Genomic DNA, 18,903 nt, shown 5'->3' with positions numbered 1-18,903 from the left:
ATGCAGACACCAGTGAACTCCCCCGAACCAGAGCGTCACCATAGACAAGAAAAATTATGCAAATGAAGTAGCGCCTTGGAAAGCCAGTTCAAATCAAGTGGCTGCATCTCCTCCTCCCCCCACCAAATGAGGTAGTGTGTGTAGAAAAAAAACATATATCGTTACAAATAGCATGCAAGCCCATCCCTAACGTGTTTTAAATCATTTGTTATTATTTACTCCACGTTCTGAGTGGAATTATTGCTGGATGTTATGGTGGAGCAGAGGAGAAAACAATGGGATAAGCAGCCGCTGACCACGATGCATTTCCATTTCCATGGGACATAAAGGGCTTCTATTCACGGCTTAATCATTAACCAACATTTTTTGCATATGATCCTCAATCCTCCGGGCAATTCGTTTTCATTTCAACGTCATATATTCCTCTGATTCTGAGCGGCTGGCTGCATGGCTTTTTAGGCAAAGAATACACTATGATATTTATTAGATAAGAAAACAAAAACGTGGATCAAAGCCTTGTTCGCTGTATATCAAGGGAAAAACCCCACCAGGAGCTGGGTGAGAAAAATGGAAAGAAGTTTCATCACCAAAAGGCGAGCAGAGGACATGCAGCGAGAAGCAAGGGAGAGCAGAGCCGACAGCAGGGGGAATCCCTCTGCATGGTAATGGTGTCTTTTGCAGCCAAAAGAAAAAAAAGATTTATGTCCTCTCGCTTCTCCAGGCTGTAAACACGTCCAGAGCAGCTTCTCTGCTGGTTTGAGGCTCTGGGACGCAGATTCAACGACACAATTAAAAAGGTAGAACACACGGACGGCGTGGGAGGGTGAGTGGGACAAAAATTCACTCAAGAGGATTTTTTTTTAGCCAACGTGGCTTTTTCTTTTACAAACCGAAGTAGACACATTGTATAATTATTTACTCCTTTGTGTTGGGCTAAAATGCTGATTCGTGTTTCTCTTTAATTTGGCCCTGACTAGAGGGTTAAATGTCAGTGAGTTGGTGGTCGCATGGCCGTGCGCAATAAGGCCCCAACAATGTGACAAAAAAAAAATCTGCAATGTTGAGGAAAGAAAATCCTGTTTAAAACTACAATGCAGTAAACTATAGTGTGGGACAGGCAGATGGTTTTCACAGAAAGTGGTTTTTGAAAGGAGTAAGGCACCGCTCCAAGAGGTGCGATTCCCCTCGTCACTTTTATAGTGACAAATTACACCACAAAGACAAGTGGAAGAGAAGGAATTATTGCTCTCGGGCTCTTCATATCGCTGCTACAAGGAAATATACAAGCCATAGGCTGCTTGTCTATCCTTGTGAGCGTTTTAGTGGGCGTGCGTGGTACTTATTAGAAATTGAATAAGGATATGACCATCAAGCATTCATAACACAAATCAATAAAGATATATAGACTTACCGAAGGCAGAACAGGGTGTCTGGAAGACCGTGCGATGGCCTGGATTTACTTGGCTGGAATTCTGCAATGAAGAATGGAATAAATATTCACATTTTTACTGAAAATAATTCAACCTTTTAATGCATTGTGCAGTTATATTATTGTGAATATTATTTCAAATAGATGAGCTCTATAGCGATCGAAAACTAAATAGACAATTAGATTAGACTAATATTGTTATGCGTATTGGTGTAGGCCCTATATGCGTAAATGGCGCAAAAATAAAACCCAAATCCAGTCAAATTTGATGCGATTATCTTAAAGATAGTTTTTTTTAAGGCTAGAATTAAGATTTAACACAGCAGGATCCAGGCGTATTTATCAAGTCATAATATTTAAATCTTTGTGGCTTGAAAGTATCCCTAAATTCTAGATTCTTGGTAAAAAAAATTTAGCAAAGCACTAACAAAAATATATTCACACTGAGAACACACAAGCCTATCCAAAACTAATAAACAATACGCCTAAATAAAGGCCAGTATGCACGGATTCTACCCCGACAAAAACAACACGCCAAGCAAATATCGCATGCATATAGGTGTAATAGCACTAATAATAGAGCATGGGCCTATGCAAATAACATGATTGTTGTTTCTCTGCTGGTCGGTGTGTATTTTCTCGGGAAACGGATCGAATAGTCATTAGCTCTCGCGCACCGGCTTCCCTAAGTCCCCGCGCCCATAAATCAACCAGGAGCGCCGTGACCTCAGCGCGGCCGCGCGGTCCTGGATGGCACTCCGTCTTCCATTATATCCTCGTTTCCCTGGCGGAGCGACACAACCCCACTGCTTTCCCTTACTTTTTATGGAGCTCAACTTGATTTATCATTTACCCGCAGAAACCCATGTAAAGACACAAACTGATGCATTTTATAGGACAGGCGTTGCACCTTGGGGCGGCCGCTTTCACCTGCTCTGTTTGGGTTTTTGTTGTCAGCCAATATTTAAATGGCCGCGTTTATTTACAAACGGTTATATAGGCCTATTGTCTCAGTGGCTGCTCATGCTGCAAAACATGAGGTGAAAATAGAAATATATCAATATTTGCTGCCCTGTTGTAATGTAGGAATGAAACGGTTTATGGGTTTATTATAATGTTTAGCCTAGCCTCCTGGAAGCATAACATGGAGCAATTACATGCGTGTATTTTAAGGGATCGCTCAGCCAAATCCTCAAATGGTTCCCTAGATGTTGTGTTGTAAATTCTGGAGGCCTATTTATGTTTCGCTTGGTTAACTTTATCAGCTATGATGAATTTGAGATATCTGCAGATAGGTGAATATTGATAGCTTCTTATTAGCGCTGTATTTTCTAGCCCGGCAAAAACCTAGACTCTTTTTTACTGACCTCTGCCTTGCGCGGCAATAACTCACGACAGTAATGAACAATCGGCGGAAATACCTCAAAATAAAATCCATCCTCCCAAAGCACGGGCTCTGACTCTGTCCGCGTGGAAAAACATATCCGTCCGTGACAGCAGTATAATACCATCCACAAAACCGGGATCCTCTCTCTTTCTGTCTCTCTCCCTCTTTCTTTCTTTTTCTCTCCTCGATAAAAAACTACAAAGCCCGGACTCCCCTCACGGAAAGTGGGGGTAACCCGCATATAATCAGCATCATATGGCCAGACCGGGGCTCCGGTTTTCTTCCCCGTGCCATAACACCGCGCAGTATTATGCGCCCCGCTCACGTGACGCAACGTCAACTTAAATCCCTTTTATTTGAGCCCGTGAATCATTAATGGAGGCAGTCATTGCCCCTGAGGAGAAACGGATCAGTTTGGAGGGAGAAAAAAGAGGGGTACATGACACTGCAATGTATCTGGCAGAGGAGCAAGTCTCTCGCAGAGAAGCAGCTTTTCCACATGTCGCCCATTCAGAGGAAAAGGCTGTTCTGTCAGTTTTAAAGTACCATATATTTGGTGCCTATTAGTGCCTGAGTGAGCCTTAGCGCTAATCCTGCTGTATTATGCCGAGTTTCAAGTGCAGCTGCAGCTCTCAGCCATGCTAAGAGCAGGATGTTTTGCACTGCAGCGTGACAATTCGCACTATGTGAGATGGAGAGGGCTTTCCCTCGAAAATACCCTTTAAGGATGGCATAATGATTACTCAACACTCCAGTCAGCCTCTTCTCCTTTCTATGAGATTTACAACGCAGTCAACACTGTGGAGTGTGCTACAGCGAACTCAATGTCGCCCCCCGTCCTCTATCCCAGAGTTGGGCTGTAGTACCACTTAGTCAGCCTCTTGCTCCATCATCAATTGCCTGCATGCTGACGGCTAAATAGAAATAAAACGTCACATCATTACCTGTCCTATCCTATAGGGAAGGTGTGCGTCCTGGTGGTCGTGAGAGGTGCGTGTAGTCTATGTCAGTCAGCAGTGAGCGGAAAGTGGAGATGAGGCAACCAAAGTGTGGGTCCTCGACCCCGCTGATCACTACATGGACCCCCGTTCGACCTGCATGCGCTTACGCGTTTCCTATGACCAGTTGAGTGATGTTGGAAATTATAGGTTTGCGCAAAGGGAGAGTTTTGGCGCTTTTGTGGGGAGGGGGAAAGATGGTAAAAAGTGCAGACATAATCATATGCTAATTTACCAAGACCACCGAAACAATTAAGCATATGCCCATACAATTCAACAATCCTACACTAAAGATTTTGCCATGCGTAATTGTGCTGTCATGGAAGATATGTTGGCCTCTGCCACCCCTGGTATTGCCAAAAATCTTGGCCGGAAGAGCCTCTCTCTCCTCGGCACCGTTTGGCGCTTGTTTTCCGTCAACACCGAGTAGCGGGCGTGGAAAATCCCACCACAACTATTAATCACTCGGGGCGGACACCAGCCTTTGTCCTCTCAAACTACAACTTGAGCGGTAAACTTTTAAAGCCACGAGCAGCAGCAGACCGGCTCTTATCAATTCACCTTCCAGACGTGTCTAACATTAAGGACAAAAGGACAAAGCTTCATTTAGCAGTGATGAGGTTCCATGGAAGTGACTTTTACGCACGGCTTTAAGACATAATTAGTAAATTAATGAGGTTTCTTTAAACAATGTTTGTGTTTTGTTAACCATAATGTTTGATTTCAAATTATTTATTTTGCTCTCTTTCTGTTCTTACATTTTACTTCTAGGCTAAGCAGCAAAGGCACCAGGACGGCGCATTAAGGCTCGACCTGACTATGGAGAGAAAACAGAGCCTCACTCCCACGCTGCCTTTCGCCACCGCACCTGAACTTTTCCCTGACCCGGGCAGAGGCAAGGAGAGGCGAGTGTGAAGTTATTTTGAGTTCAAAAACAAGGAGAAGATGGAAACCAAAGGCCTTCAGCTTCTAGCCTACATTTTTACTTTTCCTTTGACTTTTTTTTGTTGCAGTATTTCCAACGTGGCTCTTTGCACAAAAGTGGTAGTTGAGTGATTGTGTTTTATATCTCAAATGTTTTAGCAGAGTTATTTACACAAATCGAGGCTTCTAATCACTGTCAACGAAGAGGAGTTAGAGGCGCAGACCTCTGGATGTTGGCCAGACGGCGGTCCATATCTCCCCACAATGTTGACACTCGGAGCTCTTAACAGCCAGGCTTGGGTTACCGATACACTCAGCCGAAGATAACTCTTTCTCCAAGGCTTACACCGGCCAACATCAAGGCTAATGCGAAATTCAACGCCTTAAGGTGACTTGGAGCCCATTCTCCGAATGCAGAGCAGCATTGGGAATCCTCGATCGGCAGACTATGGGATTGTTTGCTTATGGGTGGTTGTAATAAAGCACTGAAGTTGAATTTTCATGTTGAACTCAGTCGTTTTCTTTCTGTGATAGAGAATATTGCCAAACCATATTGAGGCATTATTGCAAGTTCTAATAATTTGCAATGGCTGCCTGTTAGCCTATAGGTTTTGAGGTAAGTGCAAAACAGTATAAAATAATAATATTAACAATAATAATAATATTAATTATAATAATAGTAATATAAAGAGATTCATCATTACATATCCTAAGGACTTTGCTAATGTTTAACCTATTTCATTGTGCTCGCTCTCACTGAAGGGCCTTTTCAGACTCTCGAGTTGTCCTGACAACTTTCAGCGAAGCACAAAGGCCTCTAAAAACTCTTTGCATGGGTTAAAGTAGTTTTAACACATTTCCCCTCATCCGTATAACAAATAAAGGCGAATGTACATATTAAGATTGGTTAAAATGAATAACCCTTCCTCCATCATAATTCATAAAATAAACGCCTATATGTTAAGCATTTCTCAACCCTAACCCAGCTTTGAAGTCATAGTCATTTTAAGGTAAGGTACCCCTGTCCAGCTCTAGCCAATATAAACGGAGGTTTGTATTTATTTAGAATTATGTTATTCACGCCAAATTCAAGGGATTGTATTTCTACACCCAGAAAAGTTCCAGCCATCGATTATATGTACACCTATCACTTTGTATTTGTCTCTGCAGTATCAAATCATTTTAGCAACACTGCAAGATTTTTTAAGTCCCACAAAACTTTTATATTTTAATTTATAGTTTAATAGTCACCTTGGTATTTTGGGTATGTTCTTTTAGAAAGGTAGGCTATTGTAAGAAGTTACGGGAAAGTGCAGCTGCTGGCCTGCACACAACTCTACCGTACTCTACTGAATAGTCCAACATACGATATGGCTCAAAAATGTTTTATAGTCTAGGTAACGTAAATATACAAACTACACGTAAATATTCTCTAAAATACTTTGATAGAATGGCATGTTTACAAATCTGATTATTTGAGTTTGCCAATGAGCAAATTGTGATTGGCCTCAGTAAACCCCACAGAGGAAAGAACTGTATCTGAGGATATAGCCTACAATAATAATTTTAAATGGACCACATGCTCGCTTGGTGAGAATACCCTTGCTTACAGGCTGCTGCCAAAGATCATGACACACTAAAGACGTTATAAATTAGGCTATTCTGCACTATTTCAAAAATCCTCACAGAGTAAAAAAGATCCAAATCTACTCACAAGTCATGATGGTCGGTGTCCACCACGGACCGAACAGAGTTTTGTCAGGGGAGACGAGATGTGACTCGCACCCTGCTGAGGATCACTTCAAATGAAAATACGGCAGAATTTCAGATCTATTTCTGACCCGAGGGCATTCATTATTCAACAAGTCACGTGGATGGGCAAATTAAAATTTCAGTACATTGGAAGTGACCTCTATTCGTGTATCAAATGAGTTGAAATCTGTAATTTAACTAGCTTGACTTCTTGAGAGGAGGTAAAATCGGTGCCAATCAGCCCAAACGCCATCTTCTGCACAGCTGCCATGTCTGCAACTGCTGCACAGAACTGAAGGGCCTGTGCAAAGCACAGCGCTTACAGCATTTCTGACAAAAAAGGAATCAAGTTCAGTCTCCTTTGTTTAATTTCGCCTGCAAAATGCTTTAGTAGGCAAATGTACAAGATGCAATGGAATTATGCAATCAAGGATGGAAAGCTACAAAAAAAAAAAAAAAAAAAAAAAAAAAAAATAGGTTAAAGTTGTATCTGTCTGTCGGTCTGTGGATTCTACTGTGAAGACTTTAGTGAAGTGGTGCCAATTGTATCTAATTTATGATGAAATATATTATAAACACGTTTTATTATGCTGTATAAATAATGCAGTTTTGAGCAGAAAAAACACAGCGTCCTGGTGTAGCCAAGTGGAAATGGAAATGAAAACATATTGAATGGCATGCATAACAGTAGCATGTTTCTTCTCATATTTGCCCTTTCCACACACGGCCTGACAGCGGCGTTTCTGTGACGAATAGCAGAAAAGCTGTCTCAGAGAATAATCTGGTGAATTGGTGGCTCAGATTCACACCTAAACACCGTTTTTTGTTTCCGCGTTGTCTCTGGGTGAATCTAAAATGAGAAGAAAAAAAAGCTCACGGAGGTCTTAACACTGATGTATGGTCTGAACATTGTGTGTGTCGTAAGGTCAGGGGTCACAAGAAGTGCTCCGAGTCGGTGATTGGCCAGAGCCGGCCGTGTCCTCTGGTTGAACTCTCTATTGTTTGGATGTAGCAGGTAGTGACCAACACTCACACACTGGTGCACTGAGGTTCGAGGAGATCTCCTTATAATGGCAAGTGAAAAGTATGTGTGGCTGAATACATTTAACAGTTTGGGTTTGGTGGTGTCAGGAGTAGAGCCTGTAACACCTAAAGCCTGATATCAGCCTCCTATATTTCTAACACATCACATCAATTCCGTCTACAAAAAGGCGCATGACATTCATGGGCATAAAAGAGATAAATATTTCACGGACAAGGCTATAAAGTCAATTGAGCATTAAAAGACGTATCAGAGTAGAATTAGGCCTATCTGCATTCTTCTTTACCCATGGTGATATACTAGGGATTACACATTTCTTAGACCAGACATCATATTGAATAGGTTAAATATCCATAATCTTGATAAGGTTGAGACTGTTTCTGTTAATATAAATCTTGCCTTATAAGTTGCCATCTTGCCTTATAATAAGTTGCCATTGTAAGAAAAGAGAATGAGAGGAACTGAGCAATATTGCAGCCCTGATTTAAATCAACCCTTATTGCAAATAACATACAATATGAAGCAACTGAATGTCCACTGTGTTCAAATGCAGTAGCAATGTCTAAAAAAATATTTTGAAAGTGTGGTGCATTGAATTGTCCATTCCCCTGAAACGCAATCACCTTTTACGCACGCCATCACAAAACACTGGATGACTCATTCACCGACTTTAAATACATATTTATGACCAATGCTAAATCTATTTTATGAAAATAAAATAACTAGCATGAAAGCTAAATATTAGAGACTGAAATTGTAATCCCAAAATTAGGAATCCAAATGAGAAGGTATTTAAATGCAGTAGGCATGTTGTGTGTTACGCACGGCTGCAACAGTTCATTGCTGAACTCAAAGTCAGTACTTTATGCCACAATATCCAAAGCCATGTCAGCCATGTAAGTGAAGTACATATTTATTTCACAAGAACACCTTGGGTCTATACTAGCCTACGTTACAACGTTCATTATTTAGACAACACATACAAATATTCACAGTTTAGAACACAGCACAACATGGGACGTACTAGCACAAATTAAACTACAGCTTACGATACCAACAAACAGAATTTCTACTTGACGAAATGCTTTCCTTATTGTGCCTTCGCTATGATTTGTCTATGTACATTAGATGTGAAAGTCACCTGGACTACATTCAACAGTAAACCGACCCACTCAAACACACAAACTACATTGTTACTCCGAATGATGCCCTAACCCCAAAACAGCGGACTGGTTTCTAACAGGCATCTAGAGCTTCGCTAAATATCTTTCAAGTATATTAGAACTTTCCATGAGCAATAAAAAAAAAATCATAAAGGACATAGAAAAATGAGTTCCCACTTACTTTCACCTCATTTAATTTTTACTGTAATGCATACATTATGATCCAAGTCCTACGTTTGAATGTGCGTTATCCTTCTTTGATAATAATAATAAACAAATACATATACACTTCAGTTGCCACCCTGGCAAATAAAGGTGAATTTCAAGCTTATATGTAGAGGGCGAGGACGAACGAAGAGGAAGGGGATAGAGAGGATGTGACAGGGGCCCAATGGCAGAGGCAGGGGCGAGGGGATAACACCATGTGTAAAATACTGGAGAATCGGTCCACCAAATTCCACTTGTGTTATTTGCCATTCTCAGTCTGGGTTGGTTTTTTTGGGGGGTGTTCATGCACTATAGGCCGGCGGTGCACGGCGTGGGGACGAGCTGCTGGCCTGTTTTGATCTGCTGCTGCTGCTGCTGGGGCCCCGAGGTGGAAGACGAGGCCGAGCTGGAGGAGCGGATCTTGGTGTTGGGCAGCTTGTGGTCCTTCTTCCACTTCATCCTCCGGTTCTGAAACCAGATCTTGACCTGGCGCTCGGACAGACACATGGTGTGCGCAATCTCCACCCGCCTGCGCCGGGTCAGGTACCGGTTGAAGTGGAACTCCTTCTCCAGCTCCAGAGCCTGCTGGCGGGTGTAGGCAGTGCGGGACCTTTTGGGAATTCCTCCATTGTAACTGGCACTGACTGGGGGGAAAAAAAGCCATACACAGGCATGCAAGCAGGTGTTACATGCAGGCTGATAGCGTTTAATCCGAGATTCTCCATTGGACATATTAAATTCTCCACTGGACACATTAAACGAATGTAAAACTATAAAGGTATTTCTTTTGGGGGGGAATTACTGCCGCTCTGTTTGTGTTATTTTCTCTCTCGTTTCTGTTTGCGGACATGACCTTAATGTGGAGATGCCGAGTGTACAAGCACTCGCATCCAGGGACAGATCAAGCTTAGAAATGATTAACAAAACAGCGGGGTTGGATATTACAGTTTGGCTCGGCTCCAGACATGGAGGTAGTTTGGGTTAAAAAGCAACAAAGGCACATGGCCCCGACAGACGAACACAGGCAATAAAATTTACGAGGGTCCTTAATTACCGACCCTGCTGCTCGATAGTCGTAAATTGCTGTTGTAAGGGCTGCTACTAGTGCTGCCTCAATGGGCTTGCGTGTGTTCCAGTGGTTGTTTCTCAGTGGTTCTGCTATTTAACCGTGACGATAACTCACCGGTGCTAACGTGGACCTTTTTCATCCAGGGATAGACCACCGGCTCCTTGCCCTTCGGTACGCCGGGATATGCCTCATTGGCGAGGCTGCAGTCTTTGCTGGCATTGGTCCCTGCGCCACTATCTGGAGCCGTGTTGAGGCGAGGACCGTGGCTCTGTGGGACGGGCTGGGGCTGTGCGTGATGTCCGTCGCCGAAATCTTCAAGACCGGTGGCGGGGACATTACCGTAATCATAGCCCGGCTCTGTGTAGTTTGACCTCGGATAGGATGCCTCGTCGTGATGGGGGAAGCCCGTATCTTTTGGCCGCTCGTAGTAATCACCAGGGTTGGGGATGTATCCGCTCTGCTGATATTCGTCGCATGGAGGAAAGGAAGGCTCGATATAGTTGGAGTTTATCAAGTAGGAACTCATGGTCATTAATTTGTGAAGTGCAACAATACTAATTTTTATCGCGCTGTCGTTTTTCTGATCTCCACAAAACCCTCCTACTCCCTGTCAAATGTACAAAGTTGTCTGGTCACGTGTGAAGCGCCACCAATCACCGCGTGTCCTGTGGGCATCATGTAAACAGGAACCAATGGAAAGCATGGCACTGGCACCACCAACACTGCTCGGACTGGCTTACGTTGGTGTTTTCCTTATTAAATCACAGTATATAAAGCAAACCCAATCAAGCAACTTGTTTACTGCATGAGGCCAAACTTAAGTGGGCGAGGCTACTCTGTAGCAAAATCAACATCCTCTGTAAAAAAGATGAGAAGCTGGATATCAAATTCAAGCCCTGCACAGAAATACAGGTTCGAGAGAAACAAAAGACTATTTCTGCAGTGACATGGATATTGGTTATTGGAGCTGAGAATGTTTGTTAGATTCACACCAGCAGGCAAACAGGCGGACAAAAAACAGGCAAAAACAACAGTACGCATGTGGTATATTAAGCTACTGAAATTATCGACATAGAAAACACAGTGTTAGGCCACAGCCTTACTGACCAAGCACTGACGAGCACGCTGCTCCGCTGACGTCCAAGTCTGTACGTCAAAAGCTTATTAAAAGTCATATGACCTTATGTCTGATTTAGTGCATCAATAAAAACTCTAATTAATACCTGATCAAAATAAACAACAACAAATGAACTACAGATAACCCTCGCCACCGACTTTGCACGGCTGTGTCTATGCAAAAGGCCCTTCAAAAATATCTATATTTGATTCAAATCTTCAAAATAATATTAACAGCTCTTGGTCCTTAGGTTTTCCAAAACATCACAAAGATTTTGAACAGTTTTGGGGCACAGATTTCCCTGTAGTAACAAATTAAACATAAGAGGATGGGGTTATCGCGTGGTCTTTACTTATCTGTCAACTCTCATATGTGAACTGTTACTCAAAGGCCCATCAAAACACTGAACAAACACTTGCACACACGTATCTCGCATTAGCCTAAGCCAATACAAAGCGTGTGCTTTTCAGCCAACACGGGCCTTTTACAGCAAGAGGTATCAGGTGGATTTACTCTGCACAGCAGCAACAGCCTCATATCTGAGAAATAGACCATTTTCAAATTCTGAATTAATCTGGCAATATATACAAATCCGCACTGCAAACAACTTGCAAATATTTCTATTCATATCTGTCATGTGTTGCTTAAGAGAAACACTCTAGCGCTTCCTACGGCACCATATTACTGTAAACAACCCAGGCTAAGATGAGCAACATTGTGATCAGTTATAACAATGAAAATAGGTTTTCCCCATTACAGGAGAAGAGGAACTAAAAGTTTGAAGGCACAAATATTCCCAGGTGGGCTACAGTAAACAATAATAATAATAATAATAATACCCTAATAATAATAATACTAATAATAGCCTAATAATAATAATAATAATTTTGATAAGATGTAAATAATATAAACAGCCTATGACATTAATTACAATCTCACACACGTACAAATTCAGGAACTTCCTTATTCAGACTCCAACATCTCTAAAGACTAAAAAATAAAATAAATAAATAAATAAATAACCACCCTGTCGACCAATGAGATAGATATAGCAGCCCCTGACCGTATTCCTCGCCATCAGCCACGATGTCCAGGTCCTGTTTCCTCTCCATGTCCGAGGTGGGACACTGTATGTGTCCCCTGAAGCAGCAGCAGCCCAACACAAAGCTGTTCCTCACTGTCCACGTCAACAAGGCCTTTGCATGGAGAAACAAGAGGCCAAACTTCGGAAATATTGAAAGCTTTCTTTTGCTCCTTTTTTTCTTTTTTCTGCTTCCCTCATTCAATTCGCTCCCCTAAACAGAGATAACTTCTGCATGACCCCAATGTGACACCGTTTCCATTTTGTTTCTGATTAATCTTGCCCATTGACAGTCTTTGTTAAACAACAAGGCGTGCCCTTCTCCAAAGAGGCGACATTTTCATATCTGTTAGACGCAGTGACCTGAGGTTCACCCCGGACTTGGACTTCAGTTTTGCAGGATCTGTTCAACTCTGGGGAGATGGGAGAGCACTTAGCACGGGTCAGCACCCAGGAAGATCCCAAAAGGATAAAAAAAAAAACTTGTGCAAAACCCCTAAAGCCATCTGAAAAAAAATATACGCCGACCTGCACTCCTGAAAGTTAAAATGTGTACATCTGAGTAGAGGGCCGATCTTTTCAGCTATAGAGGTCTGGAAATGCAGTCTGCTGCAGATGGGCCTGTCGTATGAATTTGCTATGTAATTGTTTTTATCATTTTTGCCACTGAACAGCCTCTTGCTTTTGGATATGTTGATGCAGACGACTAATACAGGTGAATTCTTCTTTTACTCAGCAAACACAGGCAGGTGGCAGTTTTTATTGATCAGCAGATTCTGCATTTTTTCATCTTAACACACTGAAGTCAACAGTTGCTGTAAGGCAGGCTAGGTATCCGTCGTGTTATCTCGCACCTAACTCACTGTGAATGGCAGTGGATGTACTTTACGCCATATATCCACTGTATCCTTATGGCCGAGAGACCACCTGAGAGGCAATATGTCAACATAATGTCCGCGGTAAGACGACTTCACATGATATCTAAATTTACAGTCTACTGCCAATGTATTATATATAGATCCTGTATAAATACGGGCCAGGTCAGCTTGACTATTATCCACTTAGGGAAAGTTATCCTTGCGTGAATGACGGCTATCTGTTTTTACAGGTCATTCTACTTGTTGCTATATACTGCGTTTTAAAATGTTCAGCTCTGAATAACTTTATTGAAACATATACTATCATTAAGGTTCGCGGATCTGATTCAGTACTAGAAGAGGCAGGCACGGTCCGTGGTATTTTAGATAACAGCCATGGTATTACCTGTATTATCTATTCCAGGCCTGCAAGGCATCGGCTACATATGAATGCAATAAAGCATCTAGGAATCTCTTGGACAATACCAAAACATAAAAAGGATAATGATCATCTCATTCAACACTGGATTAAAAAGCAGCATTTGGAAAGAATTAGGTCTATTAAGTGAAACCAGCTTGCACTATCTAAGTAATTTTCCGCAAAATTGAAAAGACTCTAATTTTGTGCTTGATGTGAGCAAAAAAATCGTAAACGGTTTGTGTTAGATTTTATTTTAGGGCCAAATAAGCTTGCAGCTAGATCATTGTGTTCCTTTGCAGAGGATATACTGTGAAGTGAAGGTCTATTTAACCAATATACATCATGATGACAGTTTACTGTAAATTTAGATTATCAGAGAAGTGCTGTGACGATAGTGACAGATTGCAGATGGCTCTCACAAGGTCTCTTGTCTATACGGAGCCCTGACGGCAGAGTAAAAAATCCCCTCTGCATTCAAGATGGGGTAAAGCTTCGGGTAAAAAAAAAACACCGTTTTATACCACTATGGGAGGATTTTTATATTAAAAGACTGATATTAAAATGATGTTTCAGTGCGTCATGTATGGTTGTCCTCTCTACCGCTTGGTACTCAGAAAACAGGTAGCCTATAGAACACATACACAACTCAACAAGCTGTCAAAATTACTTAGCATGGTCACTTAGAATTATGAAAGTTATATAAAGATGCAAAATTCCACTTGGGTATTAGGCCTAATGCAATACACGACCTCAAAGCTCCAACCAAAGGTGAAAGAGGTTGAAAAAATCCAGCAAAATCCGTCAGAAACTGCATGGACAACTTCACGACTCCTCTAAATGATGAGGCAATTGCCATTGAAAGTACTGAGATTCAGCATCCTGCAGACAGGGACGATATAAGGAATGTTTTCAAAATGCAATAACCAAGACTGTGTGTCCGAGTGTGCTGTGAAGAACCGCTGTTTAAACAGCCCAATCTAACAACTACCTTTAACAGCTGTTTAAAAGGTGAAGACTAAGATAAGTAGAGGACTGTGCACTTTGAGGCGACGTGTAACATTCAAACTTAAACTGATCTGGATTGTTACAACTGCACATATGTTGGAGGACCAAAATAATTCAAGGCAGGTTTAAAGCTTGGTCGCTGTTGAAAACGATAGTATCACACTTTGAAGAAATAGCAGTATGTAGCATTTTGGGTTCTGGTGAGCGAACGAGAAGGGAGGCCGATAATATTCTCCATAACACGGAATGTTAAGTTTTCACTTTGAAAATAAGTAAATAAATGTTGTTTCTGGTGGAGCAAGTGTGGCGGCCATCTTCTCTGAATTGTTTGAACATTTTGTGGACGCACCTCTGTACCATAGAGCCCGATATTTCTACTAAATGGAAGTCATGCCATACTACATCTGTGTAAATATGATGGAGGTCTAAAAATAAAAACATTTTTGGAGATTTTAAAAATGAAGTGTAACCGTGTCTGTTTCTTTTTGTAATTCATTTTATGTTTACCCTGTCAATAAACTGATGTTGAAATCGAAATATGCATTCTGGTTTTATTGGGTCAAATATTTGAGGGATCCCAATTAATGATCAATTTCATTATTTTGTTTTAAAATGATATAAACATGTATTCCTTATGATCTTGTGGGCTTAACTGCCGAAGACATCTGAGAGTTTAGACGATTTAAACGAGACTTCCAGTTTTACGCATTGTGTAACGACGATATCAACATGATTATTGTGTTCTAGGCGTCGTTTTGGGTTTATTTTCCACCAACTATGCTTTATCCAACAGGCCTTTACGCCTAAACATAAGTCCTGATATTTTGGTCTTTTATTGGGAATTGTATTTTTATTCTCTTTAAGATATTCTTCTAAATTCTTCTAAATAATGCCTTTTTCGCCCCAAACAGCCAACAAAGAAATGCATAAAAATGTGTAGGTTATACCACCGCGATATGGGCTCGATGCAAAATTGTACAAAAAAATAAATATTCCAACTCTCTGTTTATCAATAAAACCACTTTTTGTGCCATTTTTGTCCGTCTTCGAATGTTTCTTTTCAGCTGATCAGGAAGAGAGAGGCTAAATGTTTTTTAAGGGGTCCGGGGCCTCAATTTGGGGGCTGTGGGCCTTCCCATTACCCTGTGACCGGGTCGAGAGAATCAATCCTCAAAATGCTAATTTTGCCCTCGTCCCTAAACATATCAAATGCAATTTATTCAAAGGAAATTCACCAATCAACCGCCCTAATAAAACGCCAGCCACTCAATCTTGTGGCTGGGGACGGGTGGGGGGTCCCCTCCCCTGGTCCCTAACGCGGGGTCACCGCGCTTCCAGGGTTCACCTGGAGTGCACCGTGCAACATATGTAATTCAAAGCTATTCTGCCTTTTGTGTGGAGAGTCAAGATCGCTATTATAAGGCTGGCATCAAGCTCCGAGTGAACAGATGACGGAGACTTGTTCAGTGCGTAAACTTTTGACCCCAATTTTTCCTCCTCTTCTCCCGCTATCTCGATCTCATCAGTCCCAGCCCAGTGAGGAATCTGGCCTCTTGGAACGAAAAATTGATTTTAACACTCCGTATCTCTTGCCATTACAATGATCATTTTCACAAATATCATAATTAGAGAAGATGCCAGTAGTCGAACTAAAATGCAATTGTAGCTTATGTGATCTCTCCAACGAGGGAGCGAAAAGATCAGTCCAAAAGGCCCCTAACTCAAGACTAATAGGGCCGTAAAATATGCAAATCATTCATTAACGTTAGATCAACCAAAGCAGCCAAAAGTCTTTGTTGGAGGCGACACTTTAAGTTAGACTCCCCCTCTCTTCATTGTGTAGCCTATTCTCTAAATGCAGTGTGCTACCACAGGCTCTCCATACCACAGTAAATTCATTTATACACATTATGCTTATAGGCAACGCCAAGTAAACGTGTCATTAACGTGAACGCGTGTGTGCGTGATACCGTGGTTGTGTGAGTGTTTTTCCTCTCTCCTATACGCAGGGTGACAGTGAACTTGGCCTAAAGCGAGCTCTGCTGGTGGCTCCGAGAGGATGCAGATTTATCTTGGTGTTGTGGCTGACCTCCAGATGAACCTATAGCGCTTCTCTCTCTGCCTGGCAGCATGCCGCACATGGGGCCCTTTCGAAATATCTCGTTTAGAAATGTTGGCTAGGGTGTTAATTTTAAAATAACCACACTCTGACTGTGCCATGTTGTATTTTCAATGTGTGTTATATCAAACTGAAAAGGATATGACTACGTATTTTGCTGAGCAGGTGACTTCTTTACATGATAATAGCAACATTTGTTTAGCAATAAATCGGGGGATATCAGCAATGTGGTTTAGATTAGTCCAATTTGCCAATCAATGCAACCTTCAAACATTGTGGATTCTTTATGGAAAAATCCGTTTGAGAGGATTTCATCTAGTCTAAACAAAAAACGTTCAATTAATTCTCAGAGGTGGCCTGAATTTAAATCAATAGCCCCCAACATTGGTGGAAATGACTAAGAGAGGTGAAAATTAAACTCGTTTAATTGCAGCATGGTTCAGAAAAACATATTTCCTCATATGAAATAGGTAATAATTCCGTTTTGTAGGTCGACCGATCATGTGCGCTGAAGGCCTCTGCAACAAAACTTAAAACCTGATATTTAACCAAAGCTGGCGGACAGTTAAAACCTTTGCATGTCCAACAAAAGTTACAGCAAACTAAAAACGTAATTCTTACACACCAGATAACTGGTCGCCAACTTCTAAGGGATGCGAGCCAAATTGTCACATCAAATTATTTCAATAAATGTTTTAAAATCTGCAGATTTATACTGGAAATTTCAGAATACGGACTATTGTGAACCACATTCCCTTCTCATAAATGGTCTCTACAGTCCAAAAAAACAACAGATGAGGCCCGTGCGTTAGTAAAAAGTCACAAACTCTAATTTTTCCATTTTCCGTCCAAGTTTTTTTGGAGTTGGGATCTACTGTCTGCTGGTTTCCCCCGGCCCTGATCGGACAAGAGGTCACCACAAAGCGAGAGTGACTTTTTCCGAAGGGTCATCTGAACTTTTCAACCCCCAAAAAACACAAAATGACGTGGCTGACACAAAACGGAATTCCTTTTCAAAAGTGCCCCTGCTGCGTTTTGTTCCCATGTTGTGTTTACTTGACACTGTTTACAGCCTGTCCTAAAGCCATCCAGGGCGCCAACATGTGGAGCGCAGCCCTGAGCAAAACAACAACTGCAACTTTTCAGAGGTGAATCTACAACTTCCAAACGTACCCACATCACACGGATCAGACGAAACTGGACAATCTGTAAAACTGTAGGCCTGCATTACAGGTCAACTTCATCAAATTTACACAATCTACACACCCCTTGGTAACTTTCTGGCTCATGGTCTGTTAATCCTCCAATGTAATAAAACTACAACAACTAGAAGTTTGTGGGGGTGGAAATGGACAGAGATAATTATCCAGCATGTAAAAATGGATTATGAGTTACACCACAGATGGAGGGAAACAAGTTACACGGGGAAGGAAGCAATTAAATAGCCATGAGCCGGACCCAACCCTGCGCAACATCTGCCGAGACCAGTATTCAGCACTGCACAACTGACAAATTAGTGTAATGGACTAATAGGGACGGATAGAGAGAGCGAATACAATCATAAGGCTGTTTAACACAGGCTGGCTGTTCTCAGGCTACCGGTTATTCTGGAGAAACTTACCCAGAGACGCGGTCTTCCTCCTGGAGAGCGTCCGGTCCATCCTGAGGCAGACTGAGCAATAGGGACGGGCTGTACCGGTCAAGTAACACTTACAGCCTGCAAAGAGAGAGTCAGACGAAGCCTCGCCGTCAGTGCGATTATATGTTATGTGCAATATACTGTCAACTCCCCAAAACCATAAAACTTACTTTAATGGCCACCACGTGACCGTTTATGGCCAGTGAGCCTATCTGGCCGCGCTCCGGATGATTTTTACGATCTAATTCATAGACAAAACCCCCCATTCATTTAGCACCCAAATGTCAGAGAGCCAGAACCGGCCTTAATAAAGTTTACAGCTTGAAAAGTCGAGCTGATTCTCGGGGAATAGCCCGGGAGTCCGAGCACAGGGGGACGCCCGGCCCCTGGAGCCTGTCAGTGGCCAAGGACCCTAAAGCCCCCCGCACCACAGCAAGGTGAGTAAAACTGAGAGATTTCATTCAGGCTACCTGTTGAATTCACGGAGCTAGATCCTAGAGAAACTTTGCAAAGTTAAATTTTTCTAGTTCATCCAAATGAGGTGAACAGCTTGGACTTAACCTCAAACGCTAACTGATCATTTGCATAGAAACAGTCGTGGCAAAAGCGCAAATTAATCTTCAACTATTGTAAAATAACCGTACACTCACTGCAGTGTTGCCGTTCCAGTAGAAAGTTTATTATAATGGCCAT

At 41.9% G+C, this 18,903-nt stretch overlaps 1 protein-coding gene across 1 annotated transcript; it reads right to left on the bottom strand.

Moving 5' to 3' along the window:
* Window positions 1-8,471: 8,471 nt before the first annotated feature.
* Window positions 8,472-10,566, bottom strand: hoxa4a (homeobox A4a). The gene is made up of 2 exons (XM_071527800.1): window positions 10,086-10,566; window positions 8,472-9,546 (listed from the first exon to the last, which is right to left on the bottom strand). Exons 1-2 carry the CDS (start codon window positions 10,501-10,503, stop codon window positions 9,212-9,214), a joined length of 753 nt encoding a protein of 250 aa, XP_071383901.1. The 5' UTR covers window positions 10,504-10,566; the 3' UTR covers window positions 8,472-9,211.
* Between the last annotated feature and the right edge of the window lie 8,337 nt (window positions 10,567-18,903).

This window comes from Centroberyx affinis, unplaced genomic scaffold (assembly GCF_046629955.1).
Source record: "Centroberyx affinis isolate AG114_WGS23_722 - 3 ecotype Tasmania unplaced genomic scaffold, CSIRO-AGI_Caff_v1 ptg001577l_1, whole genome shotgun sequence".
Lineage (NCBI taxonomy): Eukaryota > Metazoa > Chordata > Actinopteri > Beryciformes > Berycidae > Centroberyx > Centroberyx affinis.
The sequence above is the reverse complement of the archived record's forward strand: the minus strand, read 5'-3'. Positions and strand labels throughout refer to the sequence as shown.